Source organism: Haliotis rubra, unplaced genomic scaffold, assembly GCF_003918875.1.
Source record: "Haliotis rubra isolate DU_JTF1 unplaced genomic scaffold, ASM391887v1 Scf52, whole genome shotgun sequence".
Taxonomy (NCBI): Eukaryota; Metazoa; Mollusca; class Gastropoda; order Lepetellida; family Haliotidae; genus Haliotis; species Haliotis rubra.
This window is the reverse complement of record NW_025767213.1, coordinates 1,666,420-1,690,061: the sequence shown is the minus strand read 5'-3', so window position 1 is coordinate 1,690,061 and position 23,642 is coordinate 1,666,420. Positions and strand designations below refer to the sequence as shown.

General features: G+C 40.9%; 2 protein-coding genes across 4 annotated transcripts in view; both read right to left on the bottom strand.

Annotated features, from left to right (window-relative positions):
• Nucleotides 1–9,055, bottom strand: part of LOC124292549 (putative ferric-chelate reductase 1) — a 28,551-nt gene extending 19,496 nt beyond the window's left edge. Inside the window, exon 1 of the mRNA XM_046729684.1 lies at nt 8,995–9,055. The gene's annotated coding sequence lies outside the window, so the exon portion shown is untranslated. The remainder of the gene's footprint in view (nt 1–8,994) is intronic.
• The window catches only part of LOC124292547 (putative defense protein 3), a 47,095-nt gene that overhangs the window by 2,193 nt on the left and 21,260 nt on the right, over nt 1–23,642 (bottom strand). The window contains exons 1-5 of one of the 3 annotated variants that reach the window (XM_046729681.1): nt 17,631–17,751; nt 16,264–16,453; nt 16,017–16,063; nt 1,448–1,567; nt 1,108–1,205 (exon numbers count right to left, since the gene is read on the bottom strand). In XM_046729681.1, coding sequence (XP_046585637.1) covers nt 1,108–1,205; nt 1,448–1,567; nt 16,017–16,063; nt 16,264–16,453; nt 17,631–17,639 — 464 coding nt within the window. In that variant the 5' untranslated portion in view covers nt 17,640–17,751. Of the gene's footprint in view, nt 1–1,107; nt 1,206–1,447; nt 1,568–14,446; nt 14,926–15,644; nt 15,743–15,896; nt 16,064–16,263; nt 16,454–17,630; nt 17,752–23,642 lie in introns of those variants that run through there. The other 2 variants (XM_046729680.1, XM_046729682.1) reach the window with 2 other exon arrangements.

The window sequence follows — 23,642 nt, the reverse complement described above, 5'->3', positions numbered from 1 at the left end:
GTGATACGGTGGCATCCGAGGGCGTTGGCAACGGCATTGTACGTCGACCCAATCTGCACCATCCCAATGGCTCTTTCTCTCTCTTCAGCTGTTAATCGTGGCATATTTCTCGTACTTGTGTATCATATCATGTATTCTAGGCTCTCTTCATACCTTATAGAATCATTCCACATGTGAAATGGATGCAAGTACTGCTTGAATATTGCTGCGTTTTAGCGATTTATATTGCTATGTGTACACAGAAAAGGGAAAAAATGTTACTTTGCAGGCAAAAAATGTAAACAAAGATAATTTTCGATGTTCTTAAACACTTTTTCAGAAAAACAAACACACGTTTTACTTGTTTTCACTAATGCAAATCAGCAGAAAATGTTTTAAAGGACTGGAATCATGGGAATGAATATTTTCCATTTTTACACACTCTACAACAGTTGTTTCTTGTTTTAATAGTTGAAAAATGGTGACTTTAAATGGTCTATCTTTGTCTCAAAGCAGAATTATATTTCAACCCCTCTTTTGAACATCTAAATCACTGTTGTTGGTTTATTTCGGCATGGACGAAAATAGGACAATGTAACTCTTCAAAAAAGGATGCATTTCACCTAAATATGAATGCATTTGCGAAAAAGGTTTCGTGATTTGCATAAAGCTGTGTTGTTAAGCTTTCTTGTAACCTAATACCTTCTAACATATCTTTGATAGTTTTTCAGTAATTCATAAAGGTAGGAGGGTAACGTTTCTTTTGGCGTGTAGTGTACTCTGGCATGTTCTACGTCAGTATTGTTTACTTATATATATAAGAGGCATCGAAAGTCTCCAGTCCGTAAGCAAACATGAAGTAGTCACCCCCGAGGAAAATAAAGCAGGGTTTGTAAGGTTTAGTTGTAAACCACTCTTGGACTTGGAAAGTCATGATGTCCCAGTTAGAAGTGTTGATTGTGGTTTATAAACCTATATTTGGCCAGGCAGAACAATTGTCTGGACAACACTGCACAAAACCCCAGACATACAGCAAAATCCGAGGATACCTTCAGCATTTGACAGTGTATAAGCAGTTGGTAGATACCCGGACGTTGAGCTCATGCCATATACGGCTGGTTAACGTACCTGAACTCGATGCCCTGAGACACGTCAAAATCAGATGGCGCCGTCCAGGTGAACATGGCAGAGGTCTTCTCAACGGCACTTGTATGGGTGATGGAGTTCTGAGAATAAACGTTGTGTCAAAACACATCTGTCTTCGTTTAAAGTCTAATGGTGTGTTCTTCTGTGGGACCTTTCAAGATTGCAGTGAATGGAGGAACGTTAGAGATACTTGAAGAAGTTTCCAAGAAGTTTTCATAGCCTTGAACTTTCAAAAATATCACCAAGTATGCTTCTTCAGGGCAACCGTACTGGATACACGATTAATCTAAGTCTATATTTATACATAGCTTGAAAAAATTACCTGGTCGACTCCTGCACAGTTTTTGGTTTGAATAGTGTCATCCGAGGCGGTGTACTTGGCAAATGTCCCGGGCACTATGGCCGTGTCGGCAGTGGTACACTTGGTACAGCGGGCTTGGACCAGGAAACCCCTGAAGGGGTCGCCGGCGGTCGTGGCATTTAGAGTTACTGAAACATACAACAAACATACAAGAGGATCAGTGGGGTGGCATTTAGAGTTACTGAAACATACAACAAACATACACGAGGATCAGTGGGGTGGCATTAAGAGTTACTGAAACATACAACAAACATACACGAGGATCAGTGGAGAGGCATTTAGAGTTACTGAAACATACAACAAACATACACGAGGATCAGTGGAGCGGCATTTAGAGTTACTGAAACATACAACAAACATACACGAGGATCAGTGGAGTGGCATTTAGAGTTACTGAAACATACAACAAACATACACGAGGATCAGTGGAGTGGCATTTAGAGTTACTGAAACATACAACAAACATACACGAGGATCAGGGGGGTGGCATTAAGAGTTACTGAAACATACAACAAACATACAAGAGGATCAGTGGGGTGGCATTTAGAGTTACTGAAACATACAACAAACATACGCGAGGATCAGTGGAGCGGCATTTAGAGTTACTGAAACATACAACAAACATACACGAGGATCAGTGGGGTGGCATTAAGAGTTACTGAAACATACAACAAACGTACACGAGGATCATTGGAGCGGCATTTAGAGTTACTGAAACATACAACAAACATACAAGAGGATCAGTGGAGCGGCATTTAGAGTTACTGAAACATACAACAAACATACACGAGGATCAGTGGAGCGGCATTTAGAGTTACTGAAACATACAACAAACATACACGAGGATCAGTGGAGCGGCATTTAGAGTTACTGAAACATACAACAAACATACACGAGGATCAGTGGAGTGGCATTTAGAGTTACTGAAACATACAACAAACATACACGAGGATCAGTGGGGTGGCATTAAGAGTTACTGAAACATACAACAAACATACACGAGGATCAGTGGAGCGGCATTTAGAGTTACTGAAACATACAACAAAAAATACAAGAGGATCAGTGGAGAGGCATTAAGAGTTACTGAAACATACAACAAACATACACGAGGATCAGTGGAGCGGCATTTAGAGTTACTGAAACATACAACAAACATACACGAGGATCAGTGGAGTGGCATTTAGAGTTACTGAAACATACAACAAACATACAAGAGGATCAGTGGAGCGGCATTTAGAGTTACTGAAACATACAACAAACATACACGAGGATCAGTGGGGTGGCATTTAGAGTTACTGAAACATACAACAAACATACACGAGGATCAGTGGGGTGGCATTAAGAGTTACTGAAACATACAACAAACATACACGAGGATCAGTGGGGTGGCATTTAGAGTTACTGAAACATACAACAAACATACACGAGGATCAGTGGGGTGGCATTAAGAGTTACTGAAACATACAACAATCATACACGAGGATCAGTGGGGTGGCATTAAGAGTTACTGAAACATACAACAAACATACACGAGGATCATTGGAGCGGCATTTAGAGTTACTGAAACATACAACAAACATACAAGAGGATCAGTGGAGAGGCATTAAGAGTTACTGAAACATACAACAAACATACACGAGGATCAGTGGGGTGGCATTAAGAGTTACTGAAACATACAACAAACATACACGAGGATCAGTGGGTGGCATTTAGAGTTACTGAAACATACAACAAACATACAAGAGGATCAGTGGAGTGGCATTAAGAGTTACTGAAACATACAACAAACATACAAGAGGATCATTGGGGCGGCATTTAGAGTTACTGAAACATACAACAAACATACACGAGGATCAGTGGGGTGGCATTTAGAGTTACTGAAACATACAACAAACATACAAGAGGATCAGTGGAGTGGCATTTAGAGTTACTGAAACATACAACAAACATACAAGAGGATCAGTGGGGTGGCATTAAGAGTTACTGAAACATACAACAAACCTACACGAGGATCAGTGGAGTGGCATTTAGAGTTACTGAAACATACAACAAACATACAAGAGGATCAGTGGGGTGGCATTTAGAGTTACTGAAACATACAACAAACATACAAGAGGATCAGTGGAGTGGCATTTAGAGTTACTGAAACATACAACAAACATACAAGAGGATCAGTGGGGTGGCATTAAGAGTTACTGAAACATACAACAAACATACACGAGGATCAGTGGGCAGCATTTAGAGTTACTGAAACATACAACAAACATACACGAGGATCAGTGGAGCGGCATTTAGAGTTACTGAAACATACAACAAACATACACGAGGATCAGTGGAGGGGCATTTAGAGTTACTGAAACATACAACAAACATACATACAGAGGATCAGTGGGGTGGCATTTAGAGTTACTGAAACATACAACAAACATACACGAGGATCAGTGGAGTGGCATTTAGAGTTACTGAAACATACAACAAACATACACGAGGATCAGTGGGGTGGCATTTAGAGTTACTGAAACATACAACAAACATACACGAGGATCAGGATCAGAGCGGCATTTAGAGTTACTGAAACATACAACAAACATACACGAGGATCAGTGGAGTGGCATTTAAGAGTTACTGAAACATACAACAAACATACACGAGGATCAGTGGGCGGCATTTAGAGTTACTGAAACATACAACAAACATACACGAGGATCAGTGGAGTGGCATTTAGAGTTACTGAAACATACAACAAACATACACGAGGATCAGTGGGCAGGCAGAGTTACTGAAACATACAACAAACATACACGAGGATCAGTGGAGCGGCATTTAGAGTTACTGAAACATACAACAAACATACACGAGGATCAGTGGAGGTGGCATTTAGAGTTACTGAAACATACAACAAACATACACGAGGATCAGTGGAGGTGGCATTTAGAGTTACTGAAACATACAACAAACATACACGAGGGATCAGTGGGGTGGCATTTAGAGTCAGTGGACTGAAACATACAACAAACATACACGAGGATCAGTGGGGTGGCATTAAGAGTTACTGAAACATACAACAAACATACACGAGGATCAGTGGGGTGGCATTTAGAGTTACTGAAACATACAACAAACATACACGAGGATCAGTGGGGCATGGCATTAAGAGTTACTGAAACATACAACAAACATACACACGAGGATCAGTGGGGGTGGCATTTAGAGTTACTGAAACATACAACAAACATACACGAGGATCAGTGGAGTGGCATTTAGAGTTACTGAAACATACAACAAACATACAAGGATCAGTGGGGTGGCATTTAGAGTTACTGAAACATACAACAAACATACACGAGGATCAGTGGAGTGGCATTTAGAGTTACTGAAACATACAACAAACATACACGAGAGGATCAGTGGAGTGGCATTTAGAGTTACTGAAACATACAACAAACATACACGAGGATCAGTGGGGTGGCATTAAGAGTTACTGAAACATACAACAAACATACACGAGGATCAGTGGGGTGGCATTACACGAGTTTTTTAGAGTTACTGAAACATACAACAAACATACACGAGGATCAGTGGGTGGCATTTAGAGTTACTGAAACATACAACAAACATACACGAGGATCAGTGGAGTGGCATTTAGAGTTACTGAAACATACAACAAACATACAAGAGGATCAGTGGGGTGGCATTAAGAGTTACTGAAACATACAACAAACATACACGAGGATCAGTGGGGTGGCATTTAGAGTTACTGAAACATACAACAAACATACACGAGGATCAGTGGGGTGGCATTTAGAGTTACTGAAACATACAACAAACATACAAGAGGATCAGTGGAGCGGCATTTAGAGTTACTGAAACATACAACAAACATACACGAGGATCAGTGGGGTGGCATATAGAGTTACTGAAACATACAACAAACATACAAGAGGATCAGTGGAGAGGCATTTAGAGTTACTGAAACATACAACAAACATACACGAGGATCAGTGGAGCGGCATTTAGAGTTACTGAAACATACAACAAACATACAAGAGGATCAGTGGAGAGGCATTAAGAGTTACTGAAACATACAACAAACATACACGAGGATCAGTGGGGTGGCATTTAGAGTTACTGAAACATACAACAAACATACACGAGGATCAGTGGGGTGTCATTAAGAGTTACTGAAACATACAACAAACATACACGAGGATCATTGGAGCGGCATTTAGAGTTACTGAAACATACAACAAACATACAAGAGGATCAGTGGAGAGGCATTAAGAGTTACTGAAACATACAACAAACATACACGAGGATCAGTGGGGTGGCATTAAGAGTTACTGAAACATACAACAAACATACACGAGGATCAGTGGGGTGGCATTAAGAGTTACTGAAACATACAACAAACATACACGAGGATCAGTGGGGTGGCATTTAGAGTTACTGAAACATACAACAAACATACACGAGGATCAGTGGGGTGGCATTTAGAGTTACTGAAACATACAACAAACATACACGAGGATCAGTGGAGCGGCATTTAGAGTTACTGAAACATACAACAAACATACACGAGGATCAGTGGGGTGGCATTTAGAGTTACTGAAACATACAACAAACATACACGAGGATCAGTGGGGTGGCATTTAGAGTTACTGAAACATACAACAAACATACACGAGGATCAGTGGGGTGGCATTTAGAGTTACTGAAACATACAACAAACATACACGAGGATCAGTGGAGCCTTGGAAAATTTTGTTTTTCACGCCAAGCCTGTCTAGTGCCATGTTGTACGTCAGGGGTGAAATATGCCCTCGACACAGTCTCGATTACTGTCGTGTTTTCTGCCCAAAACATATTTTCATTCATACAAGTACTACATAATTTATTGAATCTTCAGCAGTGTTGCAAACCGTTCTTTCATTAGTGGGTGTTGTGAAGTTTGAAATCTCCAGATTCAGATAGGCGTTTAACTTTCTTCAAGACAAGAGGGAGTAACTACACTTTCCAGTAGTGCACATCCCCTTTATGTAGGGCAATATTCCAGTACCTCAAGCCTTTAGTTCTACATTTCACTACTTTTGAAGTATATATTCAAGTATGCTCTTTCTACGAATGACATCTAAAATCGTCAAACGACTCTTGCTCAGAAGTTGTTTAATCAAGGTTACAACATTCATAAAAGCTTACAACCGTTTTCAGTGCAGGGTTATTGTCTTTCGTTGAACCCATCAGAAGTGTACTGTATGATGAAGCCTAACTCCGCTGACAGCTCGTTGTTCGATATTCATGTATATGTAGGCGAGCCAAATACTGATCTCGTGAAAATAGTTCCTGATTCTATGCAGAGGGCGGAGTGGTAAACACATCAAGTTGAGGGAAGCAGTTTAAACACTCTCTGTGTCATGTCGATACCAACCTGTAACCACCCCTCCCTGTCTGATGGAGGTTGTATCCACGATGAGAGTGTATGGCGGAGTTGAGTTCTGGGAGATGGTGCCGTGATTGGGGTGAGGTTGATGCAGGCTTGATCTCCGGCTCCTCTAGAGAAGCCCCAGACCAGAGTGGGCAGGACACAGGCGATAGGGAGGAGGGTGTACACGGCCATCTGGAATCATGTCATCATTCATCATGTCACATTCAGTTAAGTTTGTATGACCCAGATGTACATGTGTTATGTATTAATGTATGTATGAATGTATTAATTATCATTTATATATTCAGTTTTTATTCCGTTCGTTGACAGAGCGAGGAAAGGTATCCGCTTTAACTCTGGCAATCTAACTTTGAAAAATATTTTCTGATTCCCTACTTCAACAGCAAAGCCCTTTCTTCGGTACATAGTCATTCTGATTAGTAGGGGATACTCGGTATTAACTAAAATATTTCCAAAATTGTTTGTTGGGTGAGTGTGAGTGAGTGAGTAAGTAAACACTAATCGTCACATCGGCATTAAGCAAGCTTTCACATACACTTGTTAATACAATATTATTTACAATGCACAACACGGGCTGTTACAATGTTATTTGAAAGTTTTATAAAACGGCCAAACAATACTATTTAAAGTCTAGACCACGGGCCACAAGCCCAAATATATAATATAACAACTATTAGTAGTGCACATGAATACTTATAGTCTACGATACAGATCAATTTCCTTCAAGTCATCATCAGATGACCTCTCACATGGGTAAACAGGCCTTTCAGGTTTACAGCTTGATAATGTGAATCCCTTGCAATACAAGATTGCTTGTTTGTGATGATAGTTGTATGGTAACCATGAACGGTGTCGGGACACAGTCGTATCGGTAAGATAGCCGCGCACAGAAGACAGAGGTCCGGAAGTGTCGAGTGGGAGGATGAATGACACCGAATCACTGCCGATACTTTCCGAGTCCAACGTTCACTTTGTGCCCATGTCAACACATGATCGTGAGTAAACTGTCAGCTGAACGACCACCTCTTTAAACCACTGTCTCGTGATACACCACCAGCTGTGCTAGACACAGCATCGTCACTATACTGCTCTTAATTCATTTGACAATACCTACCAATAGTCACAAATACGTAGGGGTGTATAGATTAAGGCGTCCGCTCATCACGCTGAAGACCCGGGTTAAATTCCCCACATGGGCACAATGTGTGAAGCCCATTTCTGGTGTCCCCCACCGTGATATTGCTGGAATATTGCTAAAAGCGGCTGAAACCACACTCACTTTCTCACAAATAAATAACGAACTGATCCTGAAAAACTACATATATAAAGTCACTATTATTCAAATAACATATGCATGTTCTCAACAAAATAAAAAGGTAACATGTTCGTATGGCAAGCCGTTTTCACATTTATTAGAAAATACTGATATCTTAAATTGTTTTAAAGATATCTTGAATCAAAATAGAGATATATTGAATTGAAAATATCTCGAATAGAGAAAATTATAGATATCTGCAATAAAATTCATGATTTTGCGAAATAGATTTAGGATATGACGAAGCACATTGATAACATTTTAACAAACATTGCTGATATCGTAAATTGTTTTAATTACTTTCTAATACAATTAGATACACTATGATCGTCATTGTTTTATTGATATCTTAAACACATTTAGAGATATCACGAAATATGTTCTGATATCTCTATAACATTTTGAGATATCAGTATTTCTGTTTGGTTATCAGAAATTAATTAAAGATACCTTTAATCATTTACCGATATCTTTAAAACATTATTGATATCTTTAAAAGAATACAGATATTTTAAAAACATTTGACGATTTCTTTAATTTCTTAATAAATGTGAAAACGGCTTGCCACGCGTTCGTCAGATTTCACTATAACACACTATCCGGCATGGTCGCTGTATCGTGTACTTACCTGTTATTTTTTAACATATGAATACAATTTCCGGAATGGAATAAATATCGCATTATGTATAAGAAACATCAACCTCTAAAGCAAAGTTTCAAAGTGATATTATCTACATGAAGAATACTGACCTCAGTGTTCGTACAGACCTACAGTCAAGCTTCCACTGTGCGGAACTCAGCGATGACAGTGATGTCAGCTCCTTAACCGGAATACGGCACGCTACAGATCCGGTGTACTCAGTCAGTCATGTACTTGTGAATATATCAAGGGGGGGGGGGGGGGGTTGGTAACAGTAGGAATGAAAACCAGCATTGTTATGATGTTCTGTCGAAGACAGCTGATAGAACCTGGTGGTTCCTGACTTACAATCAAGTCTTGACAGTCTAACATCGTTGTGCCGAAGCTGAATTGAACAATGAAAATACTTCGAGTACTTCGACGTTCGACACAGCCGAAAAGGTGTGTCTAATGTGAAAAACGCAGGGATCAAACGACTAAACGAAAGTTCGACACAGTGGTGTTTGACTGTAGGTACGATAAACCACAATGAAGATGCAAACAGATTTTTCCTGAGCATGAAAGAGAAACATGGACGGCAAGATGTCTGCAGCGGTTGACACGTGGTTATTACATTGTCGGATACGAGAGACAGTCCCAAGTATACTAACGGAAAAACATGTTGTGCATGTGAACAGCTGCGTTTTGGTGTAAAGTTTTGTTAAGAATTCGCCAGTTTCATCACTTCTTGAACTCATGACAGTAATCTTTTCAGCGTTACGAATGTGTTTTACAAGACATCAGCTCATGTGTAAACAGTACCTTTACACAGTATGGAATATTTTGCAAACTCTAGTTTAGAACAGTTGACTGAAGTAAGTGGCTACATTTACACTAGTGAGTCTAAACTTTTGATGGGTAGTATACTGAACTTCATCGAAAACGCACCACCTGTATTAGTTTGGATTTCCAAGAGCATAAATGAGCAATCGGTGTACATTTTACACACTTTCGTAGTCCAATGATTGGTAAAGAAAAGAAACAAGAACCAATCCAGCAAAACAGTGAAGTTTTAATTCAGCTGACCATGAAAGAAAGATGGAGTCAAATTGGAAAGCCAGTAATGTGTATGACCACCGTTACCAGCAACACAAGCTGTGCAACGTCTCCTCATTGAACTGATAAGTCTCTGAATAATATTTTAAGGCAATGCATTCCACTCTTGTTGCAAGGCATTCTCAAGTTCCCCAAGGTTGTTGATCTGTGGGCGACGTGAGAGGCGTTGGCCGATGTAATCCCACAAGTGTTCAATGGGAAACAAATCTGGTGACAGGCCATGGAAGTAGAGGAATGTTGTTGTTTGCCAGAAACTGTGCTGCAACACGTGCAGTATGAGCTCGAGGATTGTCCTGCTGGAATGTGTGCAGATCTTGATTTGGTTAAAGAAGGTAACGACGTTTTCTAAAGAATGGTGTCACGGTAGTAAAGGGCATTCACTCTGCCACGACAAACTACCAGATCGGTTTTGTGATGATAACTGATCCCTCTCCACACCATAATGCTTCCTCCACCCCACCGATCTGTTTGCACAACACAGTCCTGGTGGTAACGTTCTCCCCGTCGACGCCATACCCGTAGACGCCCGTCAGCATTTCGCAAGTGAAAACGTGACTCGTCGGAGAACACACCATGCCAACGTCGTAACAACCACAAACGATGCTGTTCAGCCCATCGTCGGCGTTCACGCCGATGTCTATCAGTTAGGAAGGGTCCAACATAAGGGCGTCAAAACCGTAATCCTGCCGCACGGAGAAGGCGTCGGACGGTGGAAGCACTGATCAAACCACGTCGGCCTTGGACAGCGTTGGCGGTTCTGGCAGCCGGCAACGTACGATCCCCAATATGGCGCCGAACAATGTCTCGATCTTGGCGAGGGTTGGTAACACGTGCCTGGCCAGGACGTAAGCGGTACCTGGTGGTTCCTGTTTGTTGGTACCTGTTGGCAAGTTTTATGATGGTGGAATGATGGCAACCAAATCGTCTGGCAATAATCCTGCTTGGTGTGCCAACCTGCAACATGCCCAATAAACTTTACTTGCGGAGGTACAGCTAAAATGAGAACGGTTTTTTGCCGACGGTCGTTTATACCCCTAATCAGCATGTTTTACGCATGTAATTTGTGCTTTTCGTGTGTGTTGTGCATGGATTTTGTAGTTGTCATGTGATGTGTTCCATGATGTGTTCGGGCAACCGTTCTTTACTGTACAGCATTATTTAGTCTTTTGTGTCATTAACAACATTTCCAACGTTCATTTTCACTTTCAAAACAATCATATTACCACATTTCAAAATTTACATGTGGTGCGTTTTCAATGATGTTCAGTATATATTAACGTGTCTGTACTCGTCTGTATGCATGACGGGGCGGTGGGGTAGCCTTGTCATTAAAGCGTTCGCTCGTCACGCCGAAGGCCCGGGTTCGATTCCCCACATGGGTACAACTTGTGAAGCCCATTTCTGGTGTCCCCCGCCGTGATATTGGTGGAATATTGCTAAAATCGACGTAAAACCATACTCAGCTCAGCTGTATGCATGAAATCTGTGTCATATACTGTGTGCCTGTGTCGTGTCTGGTGTGTCTGAGCGTTCGTCTAACGTGTCTCTTATGATGTTTCACGTGTCATGTATCATGTGTTGTGTGTCATATGTTTAGACTAACCATGTGTGATGTTTTTGTGTGATGGTTTAAGCCACACGTGTCGTTTGTCACTTCTCTGGGTTGGTGTGTTTGTATATCATGTGTATCATTGTTGACCATGCTTTATGCTTCGTGTGTTATGATCATGGGTCAAGTCACATGTGTTTATGTTCAGCGGCCTCGTGTGGCGCCAATGCCAGTGATCTACAAGTCAACTAGACACCCGTCATCCTGCCTTGTCTTGAAAGGGTTCAGTTGGTCTTCTTCAGCAGTATTGGATTCAAACTATTCCGCACACGCCAGTATGTAACATGTCAGTTTGACATAGTGTCCGAGACAAAGAAACCCTGGTATATCCAGTTATTCTGCTGACGAAGTTACATGTTTCATTACAACTTGCGGGCAACTGTACTTGTCAGAGGGGCGTATTTATTCCAATGTTTTGTCGTTTATTTTTAGGATTACTGAGGGAAATCTGTGGAAGGAACATTTGGATATGATGATGGTAACGTCATGTTTCAGAGCAAGATTCCCTCTTTCATCGAGAAGCGAAGATCAAATGTGTAGGATGTGTATGAATGTTTCAATCTTGTATTAGCATGTGCGTTTACCAGAACAGCGCTACACATTAAGGTGTTGGCGATGCATGAACAACTCACCCACCATGTAATGTAATGCACTGTGAAACAGACGCCCGTAGAGGTTTTACCAGTGTGTCCAGTGAAAGTCTCATTGTGTTTTATGCTGTGAAAAGATTCATGTTCCTGCTGAGATACAACCACCATATAACTCGAGGTGGTCCATATCACTTCGTGTTGTATATGATTATATTGATCTGAAGATAGTAAACACTACCTTATCAGTATGTCGGGCCAGTGACCAACATGTATCACAAGATGTCTGGGCTGGTGAAGTAGTCTATGTTTGATCGCAACACCGAAACTCCGGGTTTGATTTCCACAAGGTATATGTTGTTAATCCCATTTCTGAGGTTCCATCAGAACATGATGAAGCTGTACTATTGCAGTGAGAGCAAGTATATGTAAACAATGATGAATGTGTATCTTAAGATATACGTCTATCCTGAAATTCACCAAAATATAATGATGAAGAGCAACAAAGATGGAGTGAAGATTCGCCTCAGCAATCATAACAATCTGTCTTCAGACTAATATACTGAACCTTGTACCGTTAAGCTGCCAGTGTGACATAACTCGGGGATAAGTCAGGTTAAGCACAGTGGAGGAAATCCCGGAGTGATGTAGGTCACAGGCCGTGTATGGGCGAACCGGAATTGGGAAATACCATAATGTGATTCTGGGACAACTAGGATGCGCTACTCACAGCTACCCCAGCTGACTGTTAAACTTCACTATTCCTGCCAAAGTTCAGGGAATATGACACATGGAGAGCTATAGGTAGGATTGTCTCAGCGTGATGTTGTATGTCGATTCAACGTCCATAGAAACATCATTAGGCTCCTATGGTGACGTTATCGACCGCCCCCGTTTTGACGAGTAACGACACTGAAACCTCCAGACCGATGGATTCGAACTACAAACCGCCGACACAGGTTCAAGCGAGGACAGTTCTATGGCCTCCATCCAAGACGCCCGACGCCACTACATCGACGTCAAGGTCTCCATTGGGGCAGACAACTGGGGAGCATGCTATTGGAGAAGAGTTCTCTTCACCGGTGTGAGTCAGCTGACGACAGAGTTTTACGATATCATCCTCCAACGCCGATGATGGAGTCGCCAAATGCTCCCTCGACATTCATTGGCCTCAGTGAGACAAAGGATTTCAGCCCTTCATCATTGCACAACGTTGACAGGCTTGTTACTGACCACCTGAACGTGCTTGTGAAACCCTACATCTGTATGTTGTTTGTCTGTTACAATAACGTTTGCCCTTGTATGTATGTATGTATGTATGTATGTATGTATGTATGTATGTATGTATGTATGTATGTATGTATGTATGTATGTGTGTATGTGTGTATGTGTGTATGTGTGCATGTGTATGTGTGTATGTGTGTATGTATGCATGCATGTTTGCATGTGTGCATGTATGCATGTATGTATGTATGTATGTATGTATGTTTGTATGTATGTATGTATGTATGTATGTATGTATGTATGTATGTATGTATGCATGCATGTATGCATGCATGCATGTATGCATGCGTGTATGTGTGTATGTGTGCATGTGTGCATGTATGCATGTATGGATGTATGTATGGATGTATGGATGTGTGCATGTGTGCATGTATGCATGTATGCATGTATGCATGTATGTATGTATGTATGTATGTATGTATGTATGTATGTATGTATGTATGTATGTATGTATGTATGTATGTATGTATGTATGTATGTATGTATGTATGTATGTATGTATGTATGTATGTATGTATGTATGTATGTATGTATGTATGTATGTACCATATTCTGAAGGACAACGCCACAATGTCATCCTAAACACAAGGATATCTGCATGACCATGCTACTGCACACACCAGCAGTATGAGTAAACATCATTTCATTGCTATCATTTCACTTTGAGCAGAATATCTGATTGATTTGAGATTCTTGAGAGGCATTTAGAAGTTGGTGAATATACAAGACGAGTAGCAAGACGAGTATATGGATGGCAACTTCAAGAATCTCTTCAGACATCTACATGGAGATGAATCAGACCGGATCCTCAACTTCAATTCTACAATAAAGAAGAAGTTGCCATCCATATACTCGTCATATTAATGACCATTGTGTCTGTATTTCCTGCACCCCAGCCCAACAACCCCCAAATTATGTACATATCCTCCAATTTCTGGGTAAACACTATATTATTCTGGAGTAAATGCCTCACGCAGTAAACAAAGATCAATCTGGCAAGTTTTATTGAGAAACGTATATTTTCCTAGCGCATTAGACATATATAGGTCGTGATATAACTGAAACACTATAAAAAGAAGCGGTAAAGGCATTAGTTCACTTTGCATAATATCAGGGGGGTATATTTTCGTTCAATTCAACATACATACAAAAAATAGAATTTTCCAAAGGGGGTTATTCTTCTCAAAAAGTGACCGAATTGGAGGAGTTTTAACTAATAGGAGGTGTTAGTGTACCCTTAATATTGTACTCTTTATGGAGGCATTAATGCTTTAAACTATTGTTACACATCACATCCAGAGATGATGCAGGTCTGTTATGCGAGGAGGGAAGACCCGAGAATACTGAAAGCCATGACGACAGCCACTACTGGAGCAACATGGGGAGCGGAGTTTGTTCCAGTGATGCTGATCTCTTGTGATGCCACGTTGGTCCACCAGATCGGTTTGTCTTTAACAATAGTAGCCCTGAAATATACAGATAATGTAATCTGGTCAAACGGTCAGCCTTCTCAACGTCACCAAGGCACGGGAACTCATTCGTCCTTTTGCATCCGTGAGAAAAGATATGTTTTCCATATTGTTTTCTTTTCGTTGGAGTTAGATATGGGACGCCATGCGATAAGAGAGTTTGGAATATGACTCTACCGGTGTGATAGGTATGTGTATGTCTCAGACGTTGTGTTGTGTATCCCCTTTAAAGACACCGATAGACATACATGTACATAGAGATACACACACAGGCACAATGAGACGCCGACAGACATACCCACATATACATGTATACACAAGATTGTATACGACCACAGACATACCCTGATATACATGTATACACAAGATGGTATACGACCACAGACATACCCTGATATACATATATACACAAGATGGTATACGACCACAGACATACCCTGATATACATGTATACACAAGATGGTATACGACCACAGACATACATGAAGCGACACGAACACACAATTACACATACACAGACAGAAAACTGGTGCAAAGACACTTACAGACCTACCGTAAGTGTTCTTAAAAACATCATAAATAACATCTCCAGTGTCCTACAGAATACCATGTGTCCAACATTCCGTCATAAATACCATGCCCATTGTCCTTCAGACAGCATTTACTGACATGGCGCATGTACAAACATGTTATTGTATGTGGTGGAGCAAGCGTACCGAAACTTAACGCCCTGGGAAACATCAAAGTTAGAGGGTGCTGTCCAGGTGAACACTGCTGATGTCTTCATACTTCGACTGGTGTGAGTCATCGAATTCTGAAAATACAACAAACAAAATGGGTTACATTATTGTGTTCAGCTGCAGTAAGGGATGTCAATGGATATTTTGCAAAGACGTTAGAGCTGATTACCGTGCTCTATGTTCTTTCTCTAAATGCTAGTTTATATTTTTATAAACTTGAAAAATGACCTTTTCGGCACCCGCACAGGTTTTGGTTTTAATAGTATCATCCGAGGCGGTGTACTTGGCAAATGTCCCGGGCACTATGGCCGTGTCGGCAGTGGTACACTTGGTACAGCGGGCTTGGACCAGGAAACCCTTGAAGTATCCGTCGGCGGCAGTTGCGTTCAGAGTTACTGAATAATTCAATGATATCAGCTAGATTAGTATATGTTGGATTTTGAAAGTTAAAGTTGCAGAGCCGTTATTCTTTTCAGTTACCCGTCTATAAGAAATACTTGTTTTCCGATCAACTGAAATACGGACATGACGGGATGTTGACAAAAAAGCAAGGTACGACGTATACCTGAATGAGACAGGTGATCTGTCTACTCACCTGTTACCGTCGTGCCTTGTTTGATAGAGGTAGCATTGACTGTGATGCTGTAAGGAGCTTGTGTGGTGTTTGCGGTAGTTCCGTCATGAACGGGAATGAGATTGAGGCAAGCCTGGGCACCTGCTCCGTCTTGAAAGCCCAGCACCATCACCGGCAAGACACAGGCGACGAAGAGTACACGGACATCCATCTAAAGTGGTGGAGGAAAACATACGTGATCAAATCGGGGATATGTCAAATGTTCCGTATTATCTCACTTATATGAGCTGCTAAATACACCCATGTACAAACGACTCTCTATATCCCTTAAGATTTCGTCTTGTCTACAGGCAAGCCGTGAACCACACAGTGACGTACAATCACTCGGAACATTCTACAATTGTTCATCCACACAGTGACATACAATCACTCAGCACATTCAACAATTGTTCATCCACACAGTGACGTACAATCACTCACCACATTCTACAATTGTTCATCCACACAGTGATTTACAATCACTCAGCACATTCTACAATTGTTCATCCACACAATGGTGTACAATCACCCAGCACAATCTACAATTGTTCATCAACACTGAGACGGACAATCACACAGCACATTCTACAATTGTTCATCCACACAGTGACGTATGATCACTCACCACATTCTACAATTGTTCATCCACACAGTGACGTACAATCACTCAGCACATTCTACAATTGTTCATCCACACAGTGACTTACAATCACTCAGCACATTCTACAATTGTTCATCCACACAGTGACGTACAATCACTCAGCACATTCTACAATTATTCATCAACACAGTGACTTAGAATCACTGACCACATTCTACAAGTGTTCATCCACACAGTGACGTACAATCACTCAGCACATTCTACAATTGTTCATCAACACAGTGACTTACAATCACTCACCACATTCTGGAACTGTTCATCCACACAGTGACGTACAATCACTCACCACATTCTACAATTGTTCATCAACACAGTGACGTACAATCACCCAGCATATTCTACAATTGTTCATCCACACAGTGACGTACAATCACTCAGCACATTCTACAATTGTTCATCCACACAGTGACGTACAATCACTCAGCATATTCTACAATTGTTCATCCACACAGTGACGTACAATCAGTCAGCACATTCTACAATTGTTCATCCACACAGTGACGTACAATCACTCAGCACATTCTACAATTGTTCATCCACACAGTGACGTACAATCACTCAGCACATTCTACAATTGTTCATCCACACAGTGATGCGGCCCATCCACCTGGAACTGAGGCAGAGACCGACAAGATTGCTGACTGACTAACATACACTCTCTGTTCAAGTTGTGATGGTTTCTACATACCTCTGACATCGAGCTACTCTTTGTGGCTGACAAACACTAGCAATATATATATAATCTCTCCTGAACCGTCACACCAAGTGAGAAGCCATCCCGTATAACTGTCGCTGATAAATTATGTAGCGTCAAGTAGGACAACTCTGTCGAATGATCATGAAAGTCGGGAAATTATGGAAGTCTAGAAGGGACATACTGCGTTGTCGATCTTTCAAACACATTAGGAAAGTGACAACATTCGCTGAAACGCGTCATTGCGACAATCCAGAATGTTTTTCAATAATTGTCGTTTAGTCGCGCTTACAATCACTCACCACATTCTACAATTGTTGATCCACACAATGACGTACAATCAGTCAGCACATTCTACAATTGTTCATCCACACAGTGACTTACAATCACTCACAACATTCTACAATTGTTCATCCATACAGTGACTTACAATCACTCACCACATTCTACAATTGTTCATCCACACAGTGACGTACAATCAGTCAGCACATTCTACAATTGTTCATCCACACAGTGACTTACAATCACTCACCACATTCTACAATTGTTCATCCACACAGTGACTTACAATCACTCACCACATTCTACAATTGTTCATCCACACACTGACGTACAATCACTCACCACATTCTACAATTGTTCATCCACACAGTGACTTACAATCACTCACCACATTCTACAATTGTTCATCCACACAGTGACGTACAATCACTCACCACATTCTACAATTGTTGATCCACACAATGACATACAATCACCATGTACATTCTACAATTGTTTATCCACACAGTGAGGAACAATTCCTAGGACCGTTCTTCAATTGTTCATCCACATAGTGACGTACAATCACTCAGCACATTCTACAATTGTTCATCCACACAGTGACGTACAATCACTATGCACATTCTGCAATTGTTCATCCACACAATGACGTACAATCACTCAGCACATTCTACAATTGTTCATCCACACAGTGAGGTACAATCACTCACCACATTCTACAATTGTTCATTAACACAGTGACTTACAATCACTCACCACATTCTACAATTGTTCATCCACACAGTGAGGTACAATCACTCAGCACATTCCACAATTGTTCATCCACACAGTGAGGTACAATCCTACAATTGTTGACCACTTCTACAATTGTTCATCCACACAGTGACGTACAATCACTCAGCACATTCTACAATTGTTCATCCACACAGTGACTTACAATCACTCAGCGCATTCTATAATTGTTCATCCACACAGTGAGTTACTATTACTCAGCACACTCTACAATTGTTCATCCACATAGTGACATACAATCAGTCAGCACATTCTACAATTGTTCATCCACACAGTGACGTACAATTACATAACACATTCTACAATTGTTCATCCGCACAGTGACGTACAATCACTCAGCACATTGTACAATTGTTCATCCACACAGTTACGTACAATCACTCAGCACATTGTACAATTGTTCATCCACACAGTGATGCGGCCCATCCACCCGGAACTGAGGCAGACCCACAAGATTGCTGACTGACTAACATACACTCTCTGTTCAAGTTGTGATGGTTTCTACATACCTCTGACATCGAGCTACTCTTTGTGGCTGACAAACACTAGCAATATATATATAATCTCTCCTGAACCGTCACACCAAGTGAGAAGCCATCCCGTATAACTGTCGCTGATAAATTATGTAGCGTCAAGTAGGACAACTCTGTCGAATGATCATGAAAGTCGGGAAATTATGGAAGTCTAGAAGGGACATACTGCGTTGTCGATCTTTCAAACACATTAGGAAAGTGACAACATTCGCTGACACGCGTCATTGCGACAATCCAGAATGTTTTTCAATAATTGTCGTTTAGTCGCGCTTACAATCACTAAGCACATTCTACAATTGTTCATCCACACAATGACGTACAATCACTCGGACACATTCTACAATTGTTCATCCACACAGTGACTTACAATCACTCACCACATTCTACAATTGTTCATCCATACAGTGACTTACAATCACTCAGCACATTCTACAATTGTTCATCCACACAATGACGTACAATCACTCAGCACATTCTACAATTGTTCATCCACACAGTGACGTACAATCACTCACCACATTCTACAATTGTTCATCCACACACTGACGTACAATCACTCACCACATTCAACAGTTGTTCATCCACACAGTGACTTACAATCACTCACCACATTCTACAATTGTTGATCCACACAATGACGTACAATCAGTCAGCACATTCTACAATTGTTCATCCACACAGTGACGTACAATCATAGCACATTCTACAATTGTTCATCCACAGAGAGTGACTAACAATCACTCTCCACATTCTAGAATTGTTCATTCACACAGTGACTTACAATCACTCACCACATTCTACAATTGTTCAACCACACAGTGACTTACAATCACTCAGCACATTCTACAATTGTTGATCAACACAATGACGTACAATCACTCAGCACATTCTACAATTGTTCATCAACACAGTGACGTACAATCACTCAGCATATTCTACAATTGTTCATCCACACAGTGACGTACAATCACTCAGCACATTCTACAATTGTTCATCCACACAGTGACTTACAATCACTCAGCACATTCTACAATTGTTCATCCACACAGTGACGTACAATCACTCAGCACATTCTACAATTGTTCATCCACACAGTGACGTACAATCACTCAGCACATTCTACAATTGTTCATCCACACAGTGACTTACAATCAACCAGCACATACTACAATTGTTCATCCACACAGTGAGGTACAATCACTCACCACATTCTAACAATTCTACACATTGTTTATCAACACATACTGACGTACAATCACTCAATCACCACATTCTAAAATTGTTCATCCACACAGTGACTTACAATCACTCAGCACATTCTACAATTGTTCATCAACACAGTGACGTACAATCACTCAGCACATTCTACAATTGTTCATCCACACAGTGACGTACAATCACTCAGCACATTCTACAATTGTTCATCCACACAGTGACGTACAATCACTCACCGCATAATACAACTGTTCATCAACACAGTCACTTACAATCACTCACCACATTCTACAATTGTTCATCCACACAGTGACTTACAATCACTCACCACATTCCAGAACTGTTCATAGACACAGTGACTTACAATCACTCAGCACATTCTAGAATTGTTCATCCACACAGTGACGTACAATCACTCAGCACATTCTACAATTGTTCATCCACACAGTGACTTACAATCACTCACCACATTCTACAATTGTTCATCCACACAGTGACGTACAATCACTCAACACATTCTACAATTGTTCATCAACACAATGACTTACAATCACTCACCACATTCTGGAACTGTTCATCCACACAGTGACCTAAAATCACTCACCACATTCTGCAATTGTTCATAAACACAGTGAGGTACAATCACCCAGGACATTCTACAATTGTTCGTCCACACAGTGAGGTATAATCCCTAGGACCATTCTCCAATTGTTCATCCACATAGTGACGTACAATCAGTCAGCACATTCTACAATTGTTCATCCACACAGTGACATATAATCACTCACCACATTCTACAATTGTTCATCCACACAGTGACGTACAATCACTCAGCACATTGTACAATTGTTCATCCACACAGTGATGCGGCCCATCCACCCGGAACTGAGGCAGACCGACAAGATTGCTGACTGACTAACATACACTCTCTGTTCAAGTTGTGATGGTTTCTACATACCTCTGACATCGAGCTACTCTTTGTGGCTGACAAACACTAGCAATATATATATAATCTCTCCTGAACCGTCACACCCAGGTGAGAAGCCATCCCGTATAACTGTCGCTGATAAATTATGTAGCGTCAAGTGGGACAACTCTGTCGAATGATCATGAAAGTCGGAAATTATGGAAGTCTAGAAGGGACATACTGCGTTGTCGATCTTTCAAACACATTAGGAAAGTGACAACATTCGCTGAAACGCGTCATTGCGACAATCCAGAATGTTTTTCAATAATTGTCGTTTAGTCGCGCTTACAGTCACCTAGCACATTCTACAATTGTTCATCCACACACTGACGTACAATCACTCACCACATTCTACAATTGTTCATCCACACAGTGACTTACAATCACTCACCACATTCTACAGTTGTTCATCCACACAGTGACTTACAATCACTCACCACATTCTACAATTGTTGATCCACACAATGACATACAATCACCATGTACATTCTACAATTGTTTATCCACACAGTGAGGAACAATTCCTAGGACCGTTCTTCAATTGTTCATCCACATAGTGACATACAATCAGTCAGCACATTCTACAATTGTTCATCCACACAGTGACGTACAATTACATAACACATTCTACAATTGTTCATCCGCACAGTGACGTACAATCACTCAGCACATTGTACAATTGTTCATCCAGACAGTTACGTACAATCACTCAGCACATTGTACAATTGTTCATCCTCACAGTGATGCGGCCCATCCACCCGGAGCTGAGGCAGACCCACAAGATTGCTAACTGACTAACATACACTCTCTGTTCAAGTTGTGATGGTTTCTACATACCTCTGACATCGAGCTACTCTTTGTGGCTGACAAACACTAGCAATATATATATAATCTCTCCTGAACCGTCACACCAAGTGAGAAGCCATCCCGTATAACTGTCGCTGATAAATTATGTAGCGTCAAGTAGGACAACTCTGTCGAATGATCATGAAAGTCGGGAAATTATGGAAGTCTAGAAGGGACATACTGCGTTGTCGATCTTTCAAACACATTAGGAAAGTGACAACATTCGCTGAAACGCGTCATTGCGACAATCCAGAATGTTTTTCAATAATTGTCGTTTAGTCGCGCTTACAATCACCTAGCACATTCTACAATTGTTCATCCACACAGTGACGTACAATCACTCACCACATTCTACAATTGTTCATCCACACAGTGACTTACAATCACTCACAACATTCTACAATTGTTCATCCACACAGTGACTTACAATCACTCACCACATTCTACAATTGTTCATCCACACAGTGACGTACAATCACTCAGTACATTCTACAATTGTTTATCCACACAGTGAGGTACAATCACCTAGGACCGTTCTTCAATTGTTCATCCACACAGTGACATACAATCAGTCAGCACATTCTACAATTGTTCATCCACACAGTGACGTACAATTACATAGCACATTCTACAATTGTTCATCCGCACAGTGACGTACAATCACTATCTTTTTATTCTGCAATTGTTCATCCCACACAATGACGTACAATCACGCAGTACATCCTCTGATTGTTCATCCACACAGTGACGTACAATCACTCAGCACATTCTACAATTGTTCATCCTCACAGTGACGTACAATTCTCCTGAACTGTCCACCACATTCTGGATAAATTGTTCAAGTAGGACAGTGAACGATCACATTCTAGCACATACCACAATTGTTTGTCCACTCAGTGACGTACAATCCCTCTGCACATTCTACAATTGTTCATCAACACAGTGACAATACAATCCTACTCATCCACATTTTACAATTGTTCATCCATCACAGTGACTTACAATCACTCAGCACATTCACAATTGTTCATCCACACAGTGACGTACAATCACTCAGCACATTCTACAATTGTTCATCCACACAGTGACGTACAATCACACATCAGACAGTGACGTACAATCATATTCTACAATTGTTCATCCACACAGTGAGGTACAATCACTCACCACATTCTACAATTGTTCATCCACACAGTGACGTACAATCACTCACCACATTCTACAATTGTTCATCCACACAGTGACTTACAATCACTCACCACATTTCTACAATTGTTCAACCACACAGTGACGTACAATCACTCACCACATTCTACAATTGTTCATCCACACAATGACGTACAATCACTCAGTACATTCTACAATTGTTCA